Here is a 17979-nt window from a genome sequence, read left to right as displayed (position 1 = left end):
CTCCGGTGAGTCGTTCTAGTCAAGTATAACCACTTATTAATGCGTAAAAAAAGAGTTAGGCGCGCATTATTGCGTGCCTATCTCTTTCTTTTATTATTAAGTGGCCATACTTGACTATTTCTTATGAAAAAGTTTGCTGCGACTTTCACAAACCCTCTCTGAAACATGCCTCCAAAAAATTAATTGCTCATGGCAGCTAACACGACGGCGCGTCATGTAGTGTATTTACGTAGTTAATTCACAAATACCATAGTAGCAATCACTTGAGAGAAAAGTTTCGTGGTTAACATCGAGAGCCAATCAATTGCAAGCGATGAAATGTTTCACGGTGGCTCTCAGTAGCCTTTATCGACAGTATGGCACACCCCTCACGCAACAGTGGCACCCGACTGTCGGTGTGGCGAGGCACCCATTGTTCGCGAAACCCATCAGTTCACTACAACTTCGAATTGAAACAGTAAAGCATTTTTTTACAGTGCCAATCGGAATACCTAAAGTATTCTCGAGGTACTGCAGCGCAGCTTAGATTGCCTAGAAAAGGAAAATTCAAGCACCTTCTGCCTCACCACGTCTCGGTCCAGCGTTGTTTAATTATAGAAATGGACAACTATTCGCTTCATCGGTACATAAAAGAGAACCTCGCAAGCCTTCATAAAGAAAACACCACAAGCCTTGCATATTTCACTTGATTTTTGACCCTCCACCGGGGAATTATGATATGTTCAATATGTCCCATACCACGCATGATTGACGCTTCGACGTCTTTCTGGCTGCAACAATACGCTCCCAAAGGCATATTTCACTAAAAAATTTGGGCCTGGCAGCCTGCGTCAGTTCGCCAAAGAGATTCGCCATGCATATTCCTCAAGCAACTAGCACCAGTAAATTTCTCAACTGATCGAGTTGAACGAGTAGCATGGTAAAGGGAATATATAATGCTACATTCCTTGTCGTATTCTGCAAATAGCTAAACGCCTTCATTAGCTTTACTTCAAAATACCACTACTTAAAATAAACACGTGAAGAACAGCCTAATTTTGAGAAGCAGATAAAAAAGCAAGTGGGGCTTGTAGAATTTAAACTGCAGTGTTAGTTAATACCTCGTGTTACTGCCGAGCGTTTCTCTGAAGAAATGCGAAAATTCGTTATTATACAATGAACCACTCGTCGTGAGCAAACCTGTTTTAGCGGAATAAAATCAAAGTAACTGTTGTAGAAGTCATATATAGCCAGCGTTTGTGACATACTTGTGGCACCGCAGCAGGTATGTTATCTTAACTGGATTCTTATGTGCTGCGTTTTTGCGGTTGTGGATCAGCGCATGAAAAACCCGCAATGGGCTGTTCTGCGATCCTTCGGCTGGCACTGTAGCGTTGCCTTTGATAGCTGCATTGTCTTCTAAGAAATGAGCTCTTTAAATAAGGTTTCGAGAATGAAGACGTCGTAAGAATATTTTTGAGACGACCGCCATAGGTATACAAGCAGACAGAACGACGGGGAACAAACGAAAACACTGTAGAAAGCACCCAGACAGCACCCGAACTATAGTCACTGTCCCCGAACTGTAGCAGACGACAGGCGCGAGTCCGTGCCCTGACGTCACGCGAGCGGCGCTAGCAGCGCCCCTGTAGTTCGTTCTCGGGGCTAATGCTTGCATATCTTATCTACGGAATAAGATATGCCTGAACATTATCACGTTAAAATTGGGTGCGAGCATCACGTATTGCGTACGTAATTGAGTAAGCAGAGGCTCAATACAGTTATACGCACTGTGTAGTCCTCTTAACAGAAAGGTTGCTTTTCGCGGTGTGTAGCTCGCTGCCTCCATATCGCACGCCTAGTAAATCGCTCTACTCATTGTTAAGGGATGCAATAGTGTCATGTTTCGCTCTTAAACTAGAAAAATTACAAGCATGCCTTCCAGCCAGAAAAGAAAAAGAAAAAAGAAGCCATTAGAGGCAGAGAAATGCCCTTTTTTAACGATCAAAGACGCAATAAAGCACGGCAACAACGAGGCACAAAAGCGAGCACATGCACACGCTTAGTGGCGTCCTTTATTCCGCTCTTCATCGCTGTGAACTGGATCCATATCAACTTGCCCGAACTTTCCTACCATCTAAATGAAATGCCATTTCGCGGCGTGTCCGCAGGCCACATTCCGCGACGGGTCTCCAATTCAATTCAACCTCCTTCCCCACCCCTTCCCCCTCGCCTTTCTTTGCAAAAAAAAGATACTAAAAAAATAAATAAAGGAAACAGGAACTAGCCTTTTCGTAATGCCGGACGATATAATGGACCGTTCTGGCCGCGGGAAACATCATCCGCGCTGCTAGTGAGCGGTTTTACATGGTGTAGAAAAAATGAACAGCTTCGACAATTCGTTAAAACAAGGTTGGCTGAGTTTAGTTTTCAGAAAAATATTAGCGGTTAGGACCTTGTGTGTCTGTTTTGCAGTACGAGATTAGCTGGAATGGAAAAGCTTTGTCACGAGTGTACTCCCGCTTAAGTAGAGTACTTGATTTCATTCTTTCTCCTACTGAACAAAATTTCTGCTGTTATCTAGAGCTTGTTCTGTGCTTGTGTTTAGTATTCCTGGAAAAAATACGTTGTAATGCGTTCGAATTAGGAGTATCAAAGTGAAAAGAAGGTGTATGAGTGTGAAGTGTGGTAAGACGTTCACGGCGGTAGATGTATATACAAGACACCGAGTTTAAAAATAACCTACTGCCACGTAGCTGGACAGAACCAAGGTAGTGTTGTTTCCGGTCGCTTGGAGATACTCAGATTACTTTTTCATTCTATATATTTACCTAAGTAGTCGTAATCAATCATTCAACTTCTCAAATATTATAATTCGATGAAAAGCGGCAATGAGAAAATTGTAGGGCAACATGAAACAGTCCCTATACAGGTTTCTGTTGCTGAATACGTGCTACACAAAAGTGTTTTTCCGAGCGAGAAATAACCCCACCAACGCTCGTAAAATTGCTGCACGACTGGTCTCTCGAAGCACCTTGCGCGTATTCACGGTCTTCTTTCTGGCTCGCAAAAAAAAAAGAAAACCACTTTTATGTAGCACGTATTGCGCAACAGAAAGCTGTACCGGGAGTGTTTCGTGTTGCCCTACAATTTTCTCATTGCCGCTTTTCATCCAATTATTATATTTGAGAAGTTGAATAATTGATTACGACTACTTATGTAAATATATAGAATGAAAAAATAATCTGAGTATCTCCAAGCGACCGGAAACAACACTACCTTGGTTCTGTCCAGCTATTTGGAATTCGCAAGTTATAGAACTCTGGCTAAAGTTAGCTGGGACAGCCCGCATATATGGACACGTGTTCTTATTTATCCTTTTGCCGGGGAATACACTTCCCCCGCTAAGAACTTAACGTTATCAATCAGCGCAAGCCGCACGTGCATGACCTGCAACTTACTCGAATGTTATCATTTTTTCTATCTGCCAGGCATGTTCTCGCCGAGCCTTGTGTAAGCAGATTGTTTGCGCTACGCCGATGCTGTTGTATATTGCGCAAGGTATGCGAGCACCCGGCGATCACGCTTGAACCTCGTGTACCAACTGGCAAAGGGCTGCTCCGGGCAGCCGTCTCTTGCACTTTGCTCCTCGAGGAGGGAGGATGTGCGTCGAATGAACTCCTGAACAACACTGCAATATGGCGAGCGCGGTTAAATCGCGGATCCTTAACCTGACATAGGCACCACGTAATCCTGACGCATTTCTCTCACATTCGCCACTAAATCGGCACTGAAATTATTTTAGAGCGTTTTTTGTGAACGCCGATGTACCTTGAATTTGCTTTCAGTATGCCTGAGACTCACCTCAAGTGCAGCAGCTTTGAGGGCCATTTCCCTATAAACCAGTTTTATTTATGCCACGTGTAATGCTGATGTCAGAGCAACACTTGAGCGGGCCGAACTTTGGCATTCGCTGATGTGCCTTCATTCATTAATGACGGTGTCACTTTTTTCAACAAATCCACTCTTCTTACCAGGCACGTAATTCTCTCATTTTCCTCGCTTTCGCCTATCAAACGGAAGGAACTACCGAATAATGTACATGCCCGTAAATCCTGGTACTGGACAAGGTGATGCTTATGAACGCAATTCTGTGAGCAGCACGCACCGACAGACCTAGAAGGCGGTCGTCTATAACACGCTTTGACTTCACGTTGGCAGGCACTGCAAGATGCTGGTTTAAGCAATAAGTTCTCTCGTCCCCGGTTTTAGATTTCCAGTGCTGCAACATATTTGCCAATGTCCAGACGTCACTGCATATAACGGCGCCACGTGATCGTCCGTGGAAGTAACGCGGGACGTTACGTCACTAACGCCCGGCGCGTATTCTAAAGAAAGCCAGGACAGAAGAGTAATCTTTTTTTTACCCGCCGCGGTGGCTTAGCGGCTATGATGTCGCGCCGCTATAAGCACGAGGTCACGGAATCGAACCCCGTCCGCCGCGGGCGCATGTCGATGGGGGCGGAATGCGAAAACGCCCGTGTTCCGTGCATTGCGGGCACGTTAACGTTTTCGCGGTGGTCAAATTTAATTCAGAGTCCTCCACCACGGCGTGCATTATAATCAAATTGTGGGCTTGGCAAGTAAAACCACAGATATCAATTCAATTTGTCTGGCTAGTTGGTTTATGACATGGTATTATATTTAGGGTACTACCAGCAAACGAGGAGAAAACCGCAATGAAAATAAAAGCACGAGAGAGATAGAGACCAAAGAGCGGCACCCATCCTATTTATTACGCTGTGTTTTCCTTATAGTTTCCTCTGGTTTCCTTCCTGTTTGATGCATTCGTCGATGTTACAATGAAAGCCGTTGTCTCCTGATGAAGGCTTATGTAATATAATTAGCGAAGTACACTGCTTAAATAGTAAAGGAATGAAAATCAGTAAACAAATAATGCCCGATGATATATATGCTGGACAGGGCTGCGCAAAGGTATTTTGAAGTAGTATCATGATGCGGTACAAGATTGCGCGCACGCTGTGACGCACTCGCGTATACGTCAACACACCTCGAGTGTTTTGTTAGACAGCTTAAAATTTGGTCCGGCTGGCCACCCTAATACTCTAATCATTAGGCCGACAATGGCAGGCATGCTGCATTCGTGCCAAAATCGCTATATGGAATTTCTGGCCACATGCCTCATGTACAGTTTCTCGCATTCTTCCCTTTTGACAGCTAGCGCTTTCTGACGCTGTGTGACAAGGAACAGCACGTTTCCAATAAATAAATAAATAAATAAATAAATAGAAATGCGTAAATAAATAAATGGCCAGTTTATTTTCATCACAATTGCGCTATGAATACGTTCCTGGAACGACAAGAAACAAACACGGAACAAGAACGTGACATCGTAACCATGGTAAATCTACCTAGTAGCGAAGCTTCCAAGAGGGCCATACGTCCAAAAATGACCGTTAATTGGCCATTCATGGAGATTAGCGTCATGTATGTCAAGAGGGAATGCTTCCGCCGTAACAAAAAACAGTGTGACGTTAAAGTTAAAGGTTGTCGTCAAAAAACATAAGCTATGTGATCTTATTTTGAAAGGCGTTAAATTGGTTTCGTGGCCTACCATTGGAGCTGTATTTGGAAATTTGACTCGGTGGGTGTTTTTAACACTCAGAATAATGCAGCAAAACGTGAATGCTGCGGGTGTCAAAATCGCACCAACGAGCAAAATATAACTTCTCTGCAGACGATGAATAAAAGCTTTGGGTGTTGTAGGCAGGTCGCATTGTCAGACGCCTAGCCCGTCCTCCAGGGCATTCGCACGAAGGCAGCTAAAGTAGGCTATCTGGTGGTCGCAGCTCACTACATTTGGGTGAACACGCACAACAACGATGAAACATGGCGCGCAAACGATGCGCCACTAGAACTCAGACACGCGTATACAAGCAAAGCAACACAACGTGTAAGGGGGGCGTATAGCAGAAGGTGGGCTTTACGAGCACGCCTTTATGCATACTTCAATAGCGGGCGCTGAAAAGGGGCATTTATTGTTAATGATGAAGTAAAAGAGAGTTGCTTTTCTTTCCTCGCCACACGTACGTAACTGTGTTCAGGACTTTTATTTTCGATGAATGATATCAAACTATTTCTCGTCTTAATTAAAAAAGAAAACGTCTTTCTTCGCAGTGTTTCTTACTTCGTCCCATAGTCGCACTTCAATCACAGCTCCCATAACTCCCTTTGCTGATATAGGAGACGATTGCTTTTGGACCGCTTTCCGCCCGAAGCTTCGCAGTCCAGTTGGATCGGCCTTGCTATAATTATCAAGCATAGCTCTCACTAAACACCTAGAGAGAAATCTGGGGCCATCGTCTATGGTAGTTTCCTAAGGGGCGCTGTGCTGTCATGGGAATGACGGTATATGAGTCTGCGAGGCTTGTGTTGGTAGGCATTGTAAAAGGATTCGTCTTTTACTTTGGCCAATCTTTTGCCCATTGTTTTGAGATCAATTTTTGGCAGTAGTTCCTATAAACCAGTGAAGTAGTATGTAAACAATAGTTTTTTTTTCACAACACCTTAAGTTTCTGGCAGAATGAGTAAATGTGACTTGGCCGTATCGTACCTGGGGCAAGCTGAGCAAGGCCGCTGAAGTCCACGCGGCTGCCACCATGCGGGTGGCAGTACGGCGGGCACTGGGACGTCGCATGGGGAAACGCATGGCGGCGAAGCGGTCGAACGCAATCACCACCAGTATGAAAGTGGACAGATACAGGGCGAACATCTGGAGAAACTTGACGAGCTTACAGAGCGCGTCACCGGCCACCCACTGCACGGTCCACGTCCAGGCGGCTTCCGCCAACACGCAGAAGAACGTCACCAGAAGATCGGCCACGGACAGGTGGGCGAGCAGCATGTACAGAGAAGAACGGCGACGCCGGTGCGTCCATATCGATGCCAGCGTCGCCGCGTTGCCAGCCAGAGACAGGGCGCCAATCACGGCGAGCACCACAACTCGCACGAGCGACGAGGGCTTGAAGACGGGCGCCGAGGGCAGCTCGCACAGCTCCCCGCACGGGGTCGGCGGCTGAGCACCGGTCCCGCTGGTCGCGTTCAAGTCCTCGAAGCTCATTCTTCTTGCGTAAGCTGGAACGGTTGCGCTGACATCCGGCACAGCCAACAAAATGCACGTCAGCGATATCACCTCTGGACTGAACGAGGTGCGAGAGCGTTTCCTGCTTCCCTCGTGTGGCGGCATGCCTCTGCCCCGCTCGGGCTCGACTCCCACGAGCAAGCCGATAGCGCGGAGCGGTGTGAAACGGGAGATGCAGCTGCAACGCACGCGCCTTTGTTTTCCGAGCCAATGAAGGTCACGTAACACCGCTTTGATGGAATCGCGGTTGGCAGGTTGGGGACGGCCGTCGCCGCATGGCATAGGAGGTCGTCGCACAAATAAGTGAGAGCGCACGGAGACAGAGAGAAATAATCAAACAAGAAACTTGAACGATGCCCCCGAAGAGGCAAAGAGAGGTGCGTGTCAGGCAACGACACCGCGTGCCAGAGATCCGGCGTCTGCCTACGGCGCGCCACGCCGGGCGAAGCGCGCGCACGCGAGCACAGCGGGACGCCGCCGGGACGGGCCGGGCACGCGCCGCAGCCAACGGCGCTTGTGCGGAGACTCCGCCGACGGTGCTTCACCGATCGCGGTCCTCCTCGCCCTCCTGCAAGCCCTTCTCCTCCGCGCAGCTCCAATGTCTCGCAAAGGAGCTACGCTTCGCAGTTCGCGGTCCAAACAACGCTAGCGCTGTCGGTCGCGTGGACATGGCAGTCGACATTTCGACATTTAATCGCGATTATGGCACCGCTGTCATGATATCGCCGTCATTCCAGCCTCGTTATGCGGTTGTCGTTGTACCATCGCAGTCAGGCCACAATCACCATCCCGCCGTCATCCCATTGTCTTCATGCCGTATTAATCTCGCTGTAGTTATTCTACCACGGTCATCATTTCAAAGTCGTCATCTCGTTGTGACCAATTCATCGTCGTCCTACCGCCTGGGTCCGTTCCATTGACGCCCATCTTTCTTCGTCATTACATCGTCGTCACGGAGTCTTCGTTATGCCGTCATGCTGATGGGAAGCCTTGCCATACGGTTGCCATAGCACAGTGTGCCGGTAAGAAAGAAACAGCATTTCACTTGTAGCCGACCCGACGAAAGTCCCAGAATGGCCATTACAGATTTTAAATAAACATGGCTTCAGCGATACGATGCGTTGCTAGCCCTGTGATCTTGTGGCGTCTTTTTTCCATTCGCGCTATTCAAGAAATGAACATCTTTGGTTTCACTTTGTCCCCGTCAGACAAAGTAAATGTAGGTGATGAAAAAGCCGACAATTTTCAGTCTAATGTAAAGTTGCAATAGGATGGAAAAGTGGGCTAGTTAACATTTCATCGTCGCATCACTTTCTTCGCAAGACGAAGATAGTGACACACGGCACAAGTGCTCAATCGAAAACTTGGAGCCCCGTCGGAGAACACGCTGGTATTCCTCGGGTAAGGGTGTGTGACACAGGTTTGGAACACTTTCCTATCTACCTAAAATAGCAGCCCATTTCAAGACGCGTGTTAAAAACTTATTTCTTGAAACTGGTTCTAAGCATACTGTTTATAGCAGTAGATTATAATATGAGTCTTGCTTGACCTATCTTCCGCAGATGCAACATTCAAACAACCAACAGAAATGAATGAAAGTTTAATACCTATTATTATTTTTACAGCTCACCTTGTTACTTCGAAGATCAACTACATTAGATATATTCCATTATGACAGGTGGTTAGAACTACACGCATTTCTTTCGTTTGGATATACGCGAGGAAAGATATTACAAATGTCTGATCAATGGGTCTCAGATCTTGGAAAAGCACCTCACACTGAGCAAACTGTTTTTTAACCCTCTTGACATTTCGGTAAAGGAGCATTTCATGTAAAACGGGAAGTAGAATGTTTGTTTAAAAAGAAGCAGAACATTAGCCATACCGTCTTTGTTGCTTAATGTACAACATTCTAAGCACTGTAACCCTCAAAGTAGCCCTTGTACTAGCAATACGCTGTTCTTATGGCTTTCTTTTTTCATTTTTGGTAAGTCTCCTGAAACACATTTTCTGAGATGACGTGGAGGTTTCTTGTCGCATTGGCCTGAGTATCCTTTATGGTTTGGAAACTGCGTCCTTTCAATGTGGTTTTAAGTTTGGGAAACAGAAAAAGTCTACTGGGGTTAGATCCGGAGAAAACGGTTGATGGGGCAGAACGGGAGTGTGATGCTTTGTAGAGAGCTGCGGACAAGGAGCGACGTGTGGGCCAGCGCACTGTCATGATCCAACTTTCAAGTCTGGTTTTGCCACAATTCAGACCTCATACTGAGCACAGCATCCCTCAAGCGCGCTAGAATGCCCTGCTAGATTTAGAGTTCTTCGTTTACCATTCTTGATGGACAGTGCCCATGAAGTAAGAAAAAAGTCACACAGAAACTCCTCTGGGAGTTGTACCAGTATGCGTAAGCATATTTTCACTTGCTGATGTGATCTCCAAGCAGTCTGGTATCATTATGAATGCTACGAGACTTGATCAGTCAGTAGTAACAACGTCGCAGTGGCGACGCGAACTGGTGCGGACGGCGGCGCAAGGAGCATTGATGACACAAGCACAGTACTACAGGGGGCGGCGCCAGGTGCAGTGATGATGTTCCGACCGTTAAAAGCCGTTATAGCTCTTTAACGCCGTATGCATCCGCGTCGAACCATTATGAACCGTTACTTAACGTACTCAGGCGGCGGCTTCGTATGGCACCATCGCGTGCGCCGCACCTTGAATGCGATCTGCGACGTCGACAAAAAAACTGCCGATAGCATCGCGCGCTCTGTTTTCACTGCTTACTTAGCATTGAAGAGAGACGCGCGGGCCTGTATCTTGAAAGCGATCTGCGAAATTTCCAGAGTGAGGCGTGTGCTGACAGCACCGCAAGCGCTGCGTTCCCGCCGCTTCGTTGGCGTTTAGGGGAAAGACTGCTCGAAGGTGAATTTGCTTCGCTGCTGCGGGTGCTATCTCGAAAACTGTCGTCATACTGGATGGGCGGTTTTCTCGTTGGGTAAGCATAGATATACTTACGCATTTGAAACACAATGAACATCACCTTGATCTTTGACCGACTCAAACGTGCTTTCTTTTTTGGACCAGGATACCCTTTCCCCAACCACTGGGACAGCTGCACCTTCGTTTCAATATCATAGCCAAAAACCCGCGTCTCATCGCCTTTCGCGATGTTCTTAAAGAAGTTTTCAATGTCATGGGGAGTGACAAGCAGTTCCTGGCTGATTTCGACGCAGGTCAATGCGGCAGTAATTTTGCACTGATACAACACATCTGGAGTTTGTCACTGAAAATTTGATGGCGTGATCACACGCTGGTGCCCATTTCATCAGCAAGTTCTCGAACAGTTGAACGACAATTTCCACGATTCACAGCACGAACACTTTCGACATGGTCATCATCTCTTGATGTGGAAGGTAGTCCAGGCTTGGGATCGTCACCGTCCTATATTCTGCCATGTTAAAACGCTTAAACCACTCATAGCGCTGCATACGACTCATGGAGGACTCTCCGTATGCTTTGCTAAGCAATTAAAATGTATGTGAATGTATTGCGAAACTTCTAGCAAAATCTCCCCTCACACGTTGTTCTTCAAGCTCTTTCATTGTCACTTTAATACTGATCGAACGAACAGCTTGTGCACGTTCTCACTTCAGCGGCCGTAACTCACCAACTAACGGTCGGAGCGAAATGCGGGAAATGGCAGTTAGTTGTGTCCAACAACCATCACGTGCGCTCAGCAGCCACAGCGCGCTCCCTCTGCCGGCTGGCGCACTAGGTAAAAAGCTCGGTTTCCTTTTGAACACAGCGTCACACCCAATAGACTGCAGGTACTGAAGCAATTGAAAATAGAGAAAAAAAATGCTAACGAACCAAAACTGTGTCACGACCGCGCAATAGAGGAAGTTTCAAACGGGCAATCGTAGGATATTCTGGGGTACAAGGTCGCCAAATGTTGGGGCAGCAAAGACGCCTCTGATCCCGGCTAGGCCACCGCAAGAACGTTATCGGACAATTTGAAGAATGCACGCAACTGGGGTTCGACAACCCGAGCTATTCGCATAGGTAGGTGCGAAAACGCTGCCGAACATTCATGTAAGAAGTCTTCTATATTTCGTGATACAACTTCACATTGTCTAAGCTTGTAATTGAAAAATAATAAACGAAAGAGATGTTCAAGTATATACAGCGCACGGGGCGCCTCGCGCACACAAGGCGAAAATTCGGTATTACCCACATCGAGTGCCAAGGAGGGTTCAGAAGAAAAGTGAGAAAAAGGCACTCAGCACCTTTACTCCTTTCGAATCACGCATGCCTGCTGCCACTTGATATGTATGAGTGATTAGCCACAAAGTTTAACAAGGGCACTTTAAACCGGACGTAACCATTTTAAGTCGTTCAGGATCTGGCTCCAACCGCTCTTAAATTTTTTTCTTTTTCTTTTATGTGAAGACTTCTATCAGGAGTCGGTGTCATTTATGCCTAATAAGGAAAATTGTCGCATTCAGGCACAAGCCTTATACGCCTCATCGGTTAGTCGACCTTGAGCGAAAATGCGTTGACGAACACGAAAGGTACAAAAAGGCTACGAACCCCAGGTCTTTGGTCTGAGTCGAAGCCAAGACCTCTGTTGTTAATTAGAACTATGAACCCTCGACCTTTGGTTGGAGAAGAACCAGCGGCCATTTGTGCCAATTGAAGCCATGACCTTTCGCGTTAATGAAGGCAAAGTTAGTTAAAGTAGATTTAAGGCACTCAAACCCAGGAACTTTCGTGGGAGTCGAAAGCACGACCATTGGTGGTAATAAAGGGCAAGTTAATTCAGGCACAGTTACATAAGATAGAGTTAATTACGGCACTCTAACCCACGACTTTGAATGGCAGTCGAACCCTGGACCTTTGGAATTAAGAGGGATGACTAAGTGAAGTAAATGAATTAAAGGGATGATTAAGCGAAGTAGAGTAAGCGAATTAAGGGAGATGTGTACATGCATCCGTGTTTAACGCATCGGCACTTGGGCTTTTCCCTTCAAGTCGTCTTAGGGACAACATAAGAGAACCCGTGATTTTTTTCCCAGTTTTGATTTCTCATTGAACACATGGCAAAGTTTCCAGACAGCTTGAAATTGGTTCAAGGCTCGATATTCGATCACAAAATTATTGAAAGGAGGCGTGATCAAAAAAAGAGACAAAAAGAGACAGACAGGAAAGATGGTGCCACTAAGGTGCGCTTGCGAGCCGGCGCAGGAGAAAGGCGGATTGAATATTACTCATGGAGAAACAGAACCATATGCGAATTCAACTCATGTGCTGGAATCAGAGTGAAGCAAAGCTTTCGTGAAGCGCTTAATAAGATATAATAGAACTGCTCATTTCCAGAATGTGTTTTCAAGCGTAGCGATTACGTGGCCCGACAAATCGTCAGAACGCGGGGACGCCCGACCATGTCGCCCACGCAACCGTGAATTACGCCGCTTCCATGATCAGCCCAATTTAGGATCAGCCGACCTTATTCGGTGAGCGAGCAACCGAGCAAGTGAATCAAGCCCAAATACAGAAGGCACAAAAAACTTCGTTTAATGAAAGGCTGATGTGCTCGACAGCGCATATCTGTTGCAGTGATTACATTCAGGAACCATTTCCAATTTCGTACCTACTCACGTAGAGAACAGAGCCGGCGAACCGGGCATGTCAAGGGGCAGTACGGGTGGCTACGCAGAAACTGGTTGGTTAAGGGTGCTGTACTGTGCGCAAAAGTTTGGCTTTAATAAAGCAAAACATTGGATGTTTCACCCGGATCTGAAGCACCGAAAGCGATAGCGACATGTAGAGTTGCGCTCATGTTCCTCGCAGGGTTTTTAAAGCAAGTAGGTTGAGAAATACAGTTTTCTTTTTTACAATATTCTAGCTACTAACAATACCAGGAGACCATATGGCACAACGCAGCAGGGGAGACAAATGCTGCCGCGCAGCAGGAATGATGCCCTCGAAGATGCCAGGCACAGTGACACAAGGCTGGCACGATGAGGAATGCCGGCAGCAGCGTTACAGTCGTGGAGAGCCTTCGTCATGTGAGGCGTTTGTCAGAACTGCACGAGAGCACAAGGTAAATTTACCTTGGCTATTCATATTACTCAGAGATGGAGGAGATCATATGCTTCAAAAGCTTGCTGCCCTTTATGCACAACACCTCACCACTTCGAGTGTACGATATAGTTGGATGAATGCATGCATAACATTGATCCATACGTAGGGAGACCTAAAAAAATGAAGAATTACAGGCCTTCTACTTGCTTTCAGTATTGTATTAAGTATTCACCAATGTAATTTCCGAAAGAATGAGGTCAACACTTCAATAAACGAAGACGGCAGGCTGGCTTCAGGAACATGTATTCTGCAATGGATCATATCCCCGTCATCAATGAGGTAATTGGCAAATCTTCGGAGGGCAACCAACCTCTCTATTTGGGTTTCATGATCATCAAAAGACATTTTATTCAGCGGAAATTCCAGCAATCATGGAGGCACTGCGTGATCAATGAATACTGAGAGCGTACTTGAATATCAACAATTATTTGAAAAGGCTCCACAGCTACATTAATTCTTTATAAGGAAAGCGGTAAAATAACTACAGCGAAAGAAGTCAGGCAAACAGACACACTCTCTACAGTACCATTCACTGCGAACCCACCATGGTAGCATAGTGGCCCACACTGGTCATGGCGTCGACCTTTCGATGGAGACGAAACACAGAATACACGCGTGTACCGAAACATTTGGTGCACGCCAAAGCACGCCAGGCAGTCAGAACTACCCGGAGTCATCCTCTGCACCATGCCTCACCAATATCTCCTTGTTATGGCATGCTGTCACAAATTCGGGCAGACTATATATATAGAGAGAGACAGGCACAAGTTGCACATCAAGAACAACCATTTATAATCGAAGAAACAAACAGTGATGAAAAATACTTTAAACTGTGCACGCCCGTTATGGACACCTAAATCTCTACACCGGGTGTTTCTGCGAGGTTATTAAGTAATTTTTAAAAATCGCCTACGGCAGATAGCACAATTATGCACCCAGAAATGGTCTACTCTAAGAAGGGAATATTACTTGCACAAGAAATCCAAATGCGTAATATACTCCTGAAAAAATTCACTAAATATTTGTAACATATAACCGTACGACACATATTGCAATTCACAAATTGTAGCTCGTGAGGCTGCCAGGAATATAAACATGAAAATAATTCTGTGTATGACGTCACTTTCGAGATGTGCACCATCAAACCTGCTTTCGAGATGTGCACCATCAAACAAAACACCGTTCTGTGCAATGAGCCACAAGTGTAACTGGACCTTTAATGAATTTCTTCGCAAATTTCTGAAATTGCTATCACGACACTGGTGCCATTCTGAGACTCGTTCCAGGTGGGTCTACCTTGTGGTCTACCAATCTACGATTTGGAAATTGCAGTACGTGCAGTAAAGTAATAAGTTCAAACCTAATTAGTGCATTTTTTTTAATTAGTTGAGCTTGCATTTCGATTTCTCGTCGATATAACGTCCACCCGTTTGAGAAATCACGCTCAAGGATTATCATTGTTCTATCTGCCATAGACTATTTTTAAAGATTGCCCACAGTCTTCGGAGAAACACCCGGCACAATGTACACACGTCCTACATGAAAAGTCCTGGTCGTTTGGAAGTCTTCTTGGCTGACGTGCCCTGGTCTCGGAGGAACCACCGTGGCACAAACCCAGGCTCGGTGCTTGGCTGAACGCTGTTGCATAGGACGGGGCTCGGTGAGTGGTGATGCACTGAAGCGGGCGCTCACCCCCGTGGCACCAGACGAGGCGCGGACTGACAGCAGAAACCTGCCAGGATACTGCTATGAACAATCGCAGCGCTCTAGGGACTGCAGACTGATGCATGTACGGTGCGTGGCCCCCTCTCTGGGCCAGGCAGTCTTATCCACCGACTGCCATCTCCAGGGCAGCAGCTGGAGACGCGCCCGCACTTGCCCGAGGCCACGTCACACACTGACCGACCACTTCAGCACATTCTCCTTCTCTTCGTCACGTTCCCCTTTCGGCTTCCGGCCTGTCACCGCCTCACCATTTTCTTCTTTTTGCGTCCTGTATATATCCTGGAACACGTCTCTCTCTTCGTCTTCTATCTCAATTTTTTCCCGAAGCAATTAAACCCATGATGCAAGTAAAATCCCAGAGATCAAATATTCATTCCATGCTTACAAGAAGTACTCAAGCTATTCGACCGGGAAGGATTGGTAGTAAGATCGCAGCAACGTACGGTATGTAGATGACATTATCCGTGTTCAGCAAAGCTGGAGACCATTTCCTATTAATAATTCAGGGTTTCGGCCGACAAAGTGGGCAATAAAGCGTTATCACTTAATTGCAGCAGTTACACGCTCGCTTTTGAGCAGCGCCGCTCGCGACGTAGCTGTGGTCAGGTGCAGGGAGCAGAGAAAGGCAGGTGGTGCTGGGCTTGGCTAAAGCTCGTGTGCTTGGCCAGAATTGAGGACAGAGAAAGTATAAAAGTAGGTCTATATATTATATGAAGAAGACGAATGTGATGTTCCTTAGCCTGGCAAGGACGGAAGAATTCATGATCAGCAGCCAGCCTCAAGAGTCTGCAGGAGTACGTTTATCTAGGTGAAATACTCAGAGGGGACCCTGATTGCCGTGCATACGGCAGGCATTACCAAATCCTCAATGGGAGCTTACCATTGTCGTTGGGGAAAAAATGTACAGTCACTGCATTCTGTCGGTGCTAACGTATGGGGCAAATTCTGGGAGGCTAACGAAGAAGCTCGAGAAGAAGTTAAGCACCGCGCAAAAAGCGATGGAACGAAAAATGTTTGGCGTAACGATAAAAGACAGGAAGTGAGCGGCGTGATCAAAGAACAAACGGGGGTAGAAGACATTCTGTTTCATAATAAAAAGAACAAGGTAAAGCTTGGTAGGCCATGTCATGCATTGTCGAGCACGGCCGAAAACTAGGCGGGATGATGGAATTAAGCAATTTGCAGGCACAGCTAGGAATCAGCCAGGACAAGACGGGGATAATTGGGGATCACTGCCAGACGCAGGCCTCCGTCCTGTCATGTACATAAAAATAGGCTGACGATAAGGATGAAGATGAATTTTCCATGAGCTCTGACAGAGTGGACTGTCACTGCAGCAGTCGATCGGTAGCGCCCTCAAATGGTTCACACAGCGATATATATATATATATATATATATATATATATATATATATATATATATATATATATATATATATATATATATATTAACGTCTTTTTTTGTCCATTTAATAGACAAATCCTGGTGGCAGAAAAGGGGTGCTCTATATCTATGTACCCTTCTTCAAGCAAGCTATTCTTGCGATTGTGCCGCCATGATCTCACAACTACACTCAAAATTCTTGCGGGTATATATATATATATATATATGCGCCTCCAGCCGAAACATTTTTTTTTGTTTGATAGCTCCAGAAAGTATAGTGGAATGGAGTATTGTGTAACATCGCAGCAGCAGCGTAATTCCTGATAGAAAAATTTTGAATACTAATTTTAATACATTAGCTAAAAAGTTGGTCACAGGAGATCACGAGCAAAACTTAAAGGAAATAGAAATGCGCGTAGCAATCAGGATGCCAACAAAGTTGCACTTGGGAGATGGAATATCCTGAATATACAAAGCCGCATGCCCACATGCTTAAGTGAAATGAAATTGCCGAATATGAGAACTTTATGGACTGCAGGAAAGGCGCTAAAAAGAAATTGAACCATTTCAAATCAAGAAACTCGGAAGAGCTGTCGTTCGAGGCAGAACGAAAAACGTCGCTTCAATGATATTACAACGATGCGAGCCTTGATTGAAGAAGAAAGATATAAATGGGGCACAGTGAAATAAATTAGATTTCTTCTGGGTGTGACCTGACAGAAGATTAGAAGGCCATTAGGGTAAACATCCATTCAGCTCTATCGCTATTTGTTCGGGAAAGTTGAAAAGTTGAAAAGACAGGCGGACAGCGTCGCCTGCGTCGTCTGCTCGGCGGCCACTGGCTATGTTGCTCATAAATGTGCAGCCACCGCTACGAGTAGAGTCCCGGAAGTAAGCTCGGTGACCTTAACTAAGAGTGACTGTGTGATTCATCCAAGCATCTTCTGAAAGGAAAAAAAAACAAAGTAACGAAAAGTATTTCCGCTCCCGCGCGATTCCTGCCATTTCAGACAGCTACACGAGTTGCAGGAGCAGTTGTGCAAATTCGTGAGTAAAGAATTGTCTTAGGTGACGGGCATTGCTGAGTTGTGCGTGATATCATACCACGCATCTTGAGGGACATCGTTTATAAAAAAAGCTTCGGCACCAAACATGGTGACTGAAGCATGGAAATACATTTCTACAATCAGTTAGCGTTAGTTCACCTGTGGCACATTTTTCTGGAGCGTCCTTGCTGGTCTTAAGGTGAGGGATCCATTCGCGAGATCGCGGCATTCGACGCAGCTCTGCCAGCATCAAATGGGTCTCTCCTTCACCATACATTTCATGTGTTTGCGCCACCAGACGACTTTTTACCGAACCCTTGAATATGAGATAGTGCGCAACTGCGCGCCTATATTCTCAAGGAAGTTTTCTTGGCATATAGCATTTTTCATCGCCAGAGGAGGAGAAGACTGGCAAGCGCCGCGAGCCTTTTCTGCGGCTTGCACCTTAATGTGTTGCCATTGTGTGCTGCGCAACGATTGGGAGACGTTCTAAACAGTGCTGTCATTTGATGCCTGCTCGTCAGGGGACCATAATGCAGCT

The 17979-nt window shown here is 46.1% G+C and overlaps 1 protein-coding gene across 2 annotated transcripts in view; it reads right to left on the bottom strand.

Moving 5' to 3' along the window:
• Positions 1–17979, bottom strand: part of LOC139055900 (gonadotropin-releasing hormone receptor-like) — a 563383-nt gene that overhangs the window by 127346 nt on the left and 418058 nt on the right. Inside the window, exon 1 of one of the 2 annotated variants that reach the window (XM_070533532.1) lies at positions 6614–7604. The exons of the other annotated variant lie outside the window; for it this stretch is intronic. Coding sequence (XP_070389633.1) covers positions 6614–7423 — 810 coding nt within the window. The 5' untranslated portion in view covers positions 7424–7604. Of the gene's footprint in view, positions 1–6613; positions 7605–17979 lie in introns of those variants that run through there. 2 annotated transcript variants of the gene reach the window in all.

Source organism: Dermacentor albipictus, chromosome 2 (assembly GCF_038994185.2).
Source record: "Dermacentor albipictus isolate Rhodes 1998 colony chromosome 2, USDA_Dalb.pri_finalv2, whole genome shotgun sequence".
Taxonomy (NCBI): Eukaryota; Metazoa; Arthropoda; class Arachnida; order Ixodida; family Ixodidae; genus Dermacentor; species Dermacentor albipictus.
This window is presented reverse-complemented; position numbering and strand designations above follow the sequence as displayed.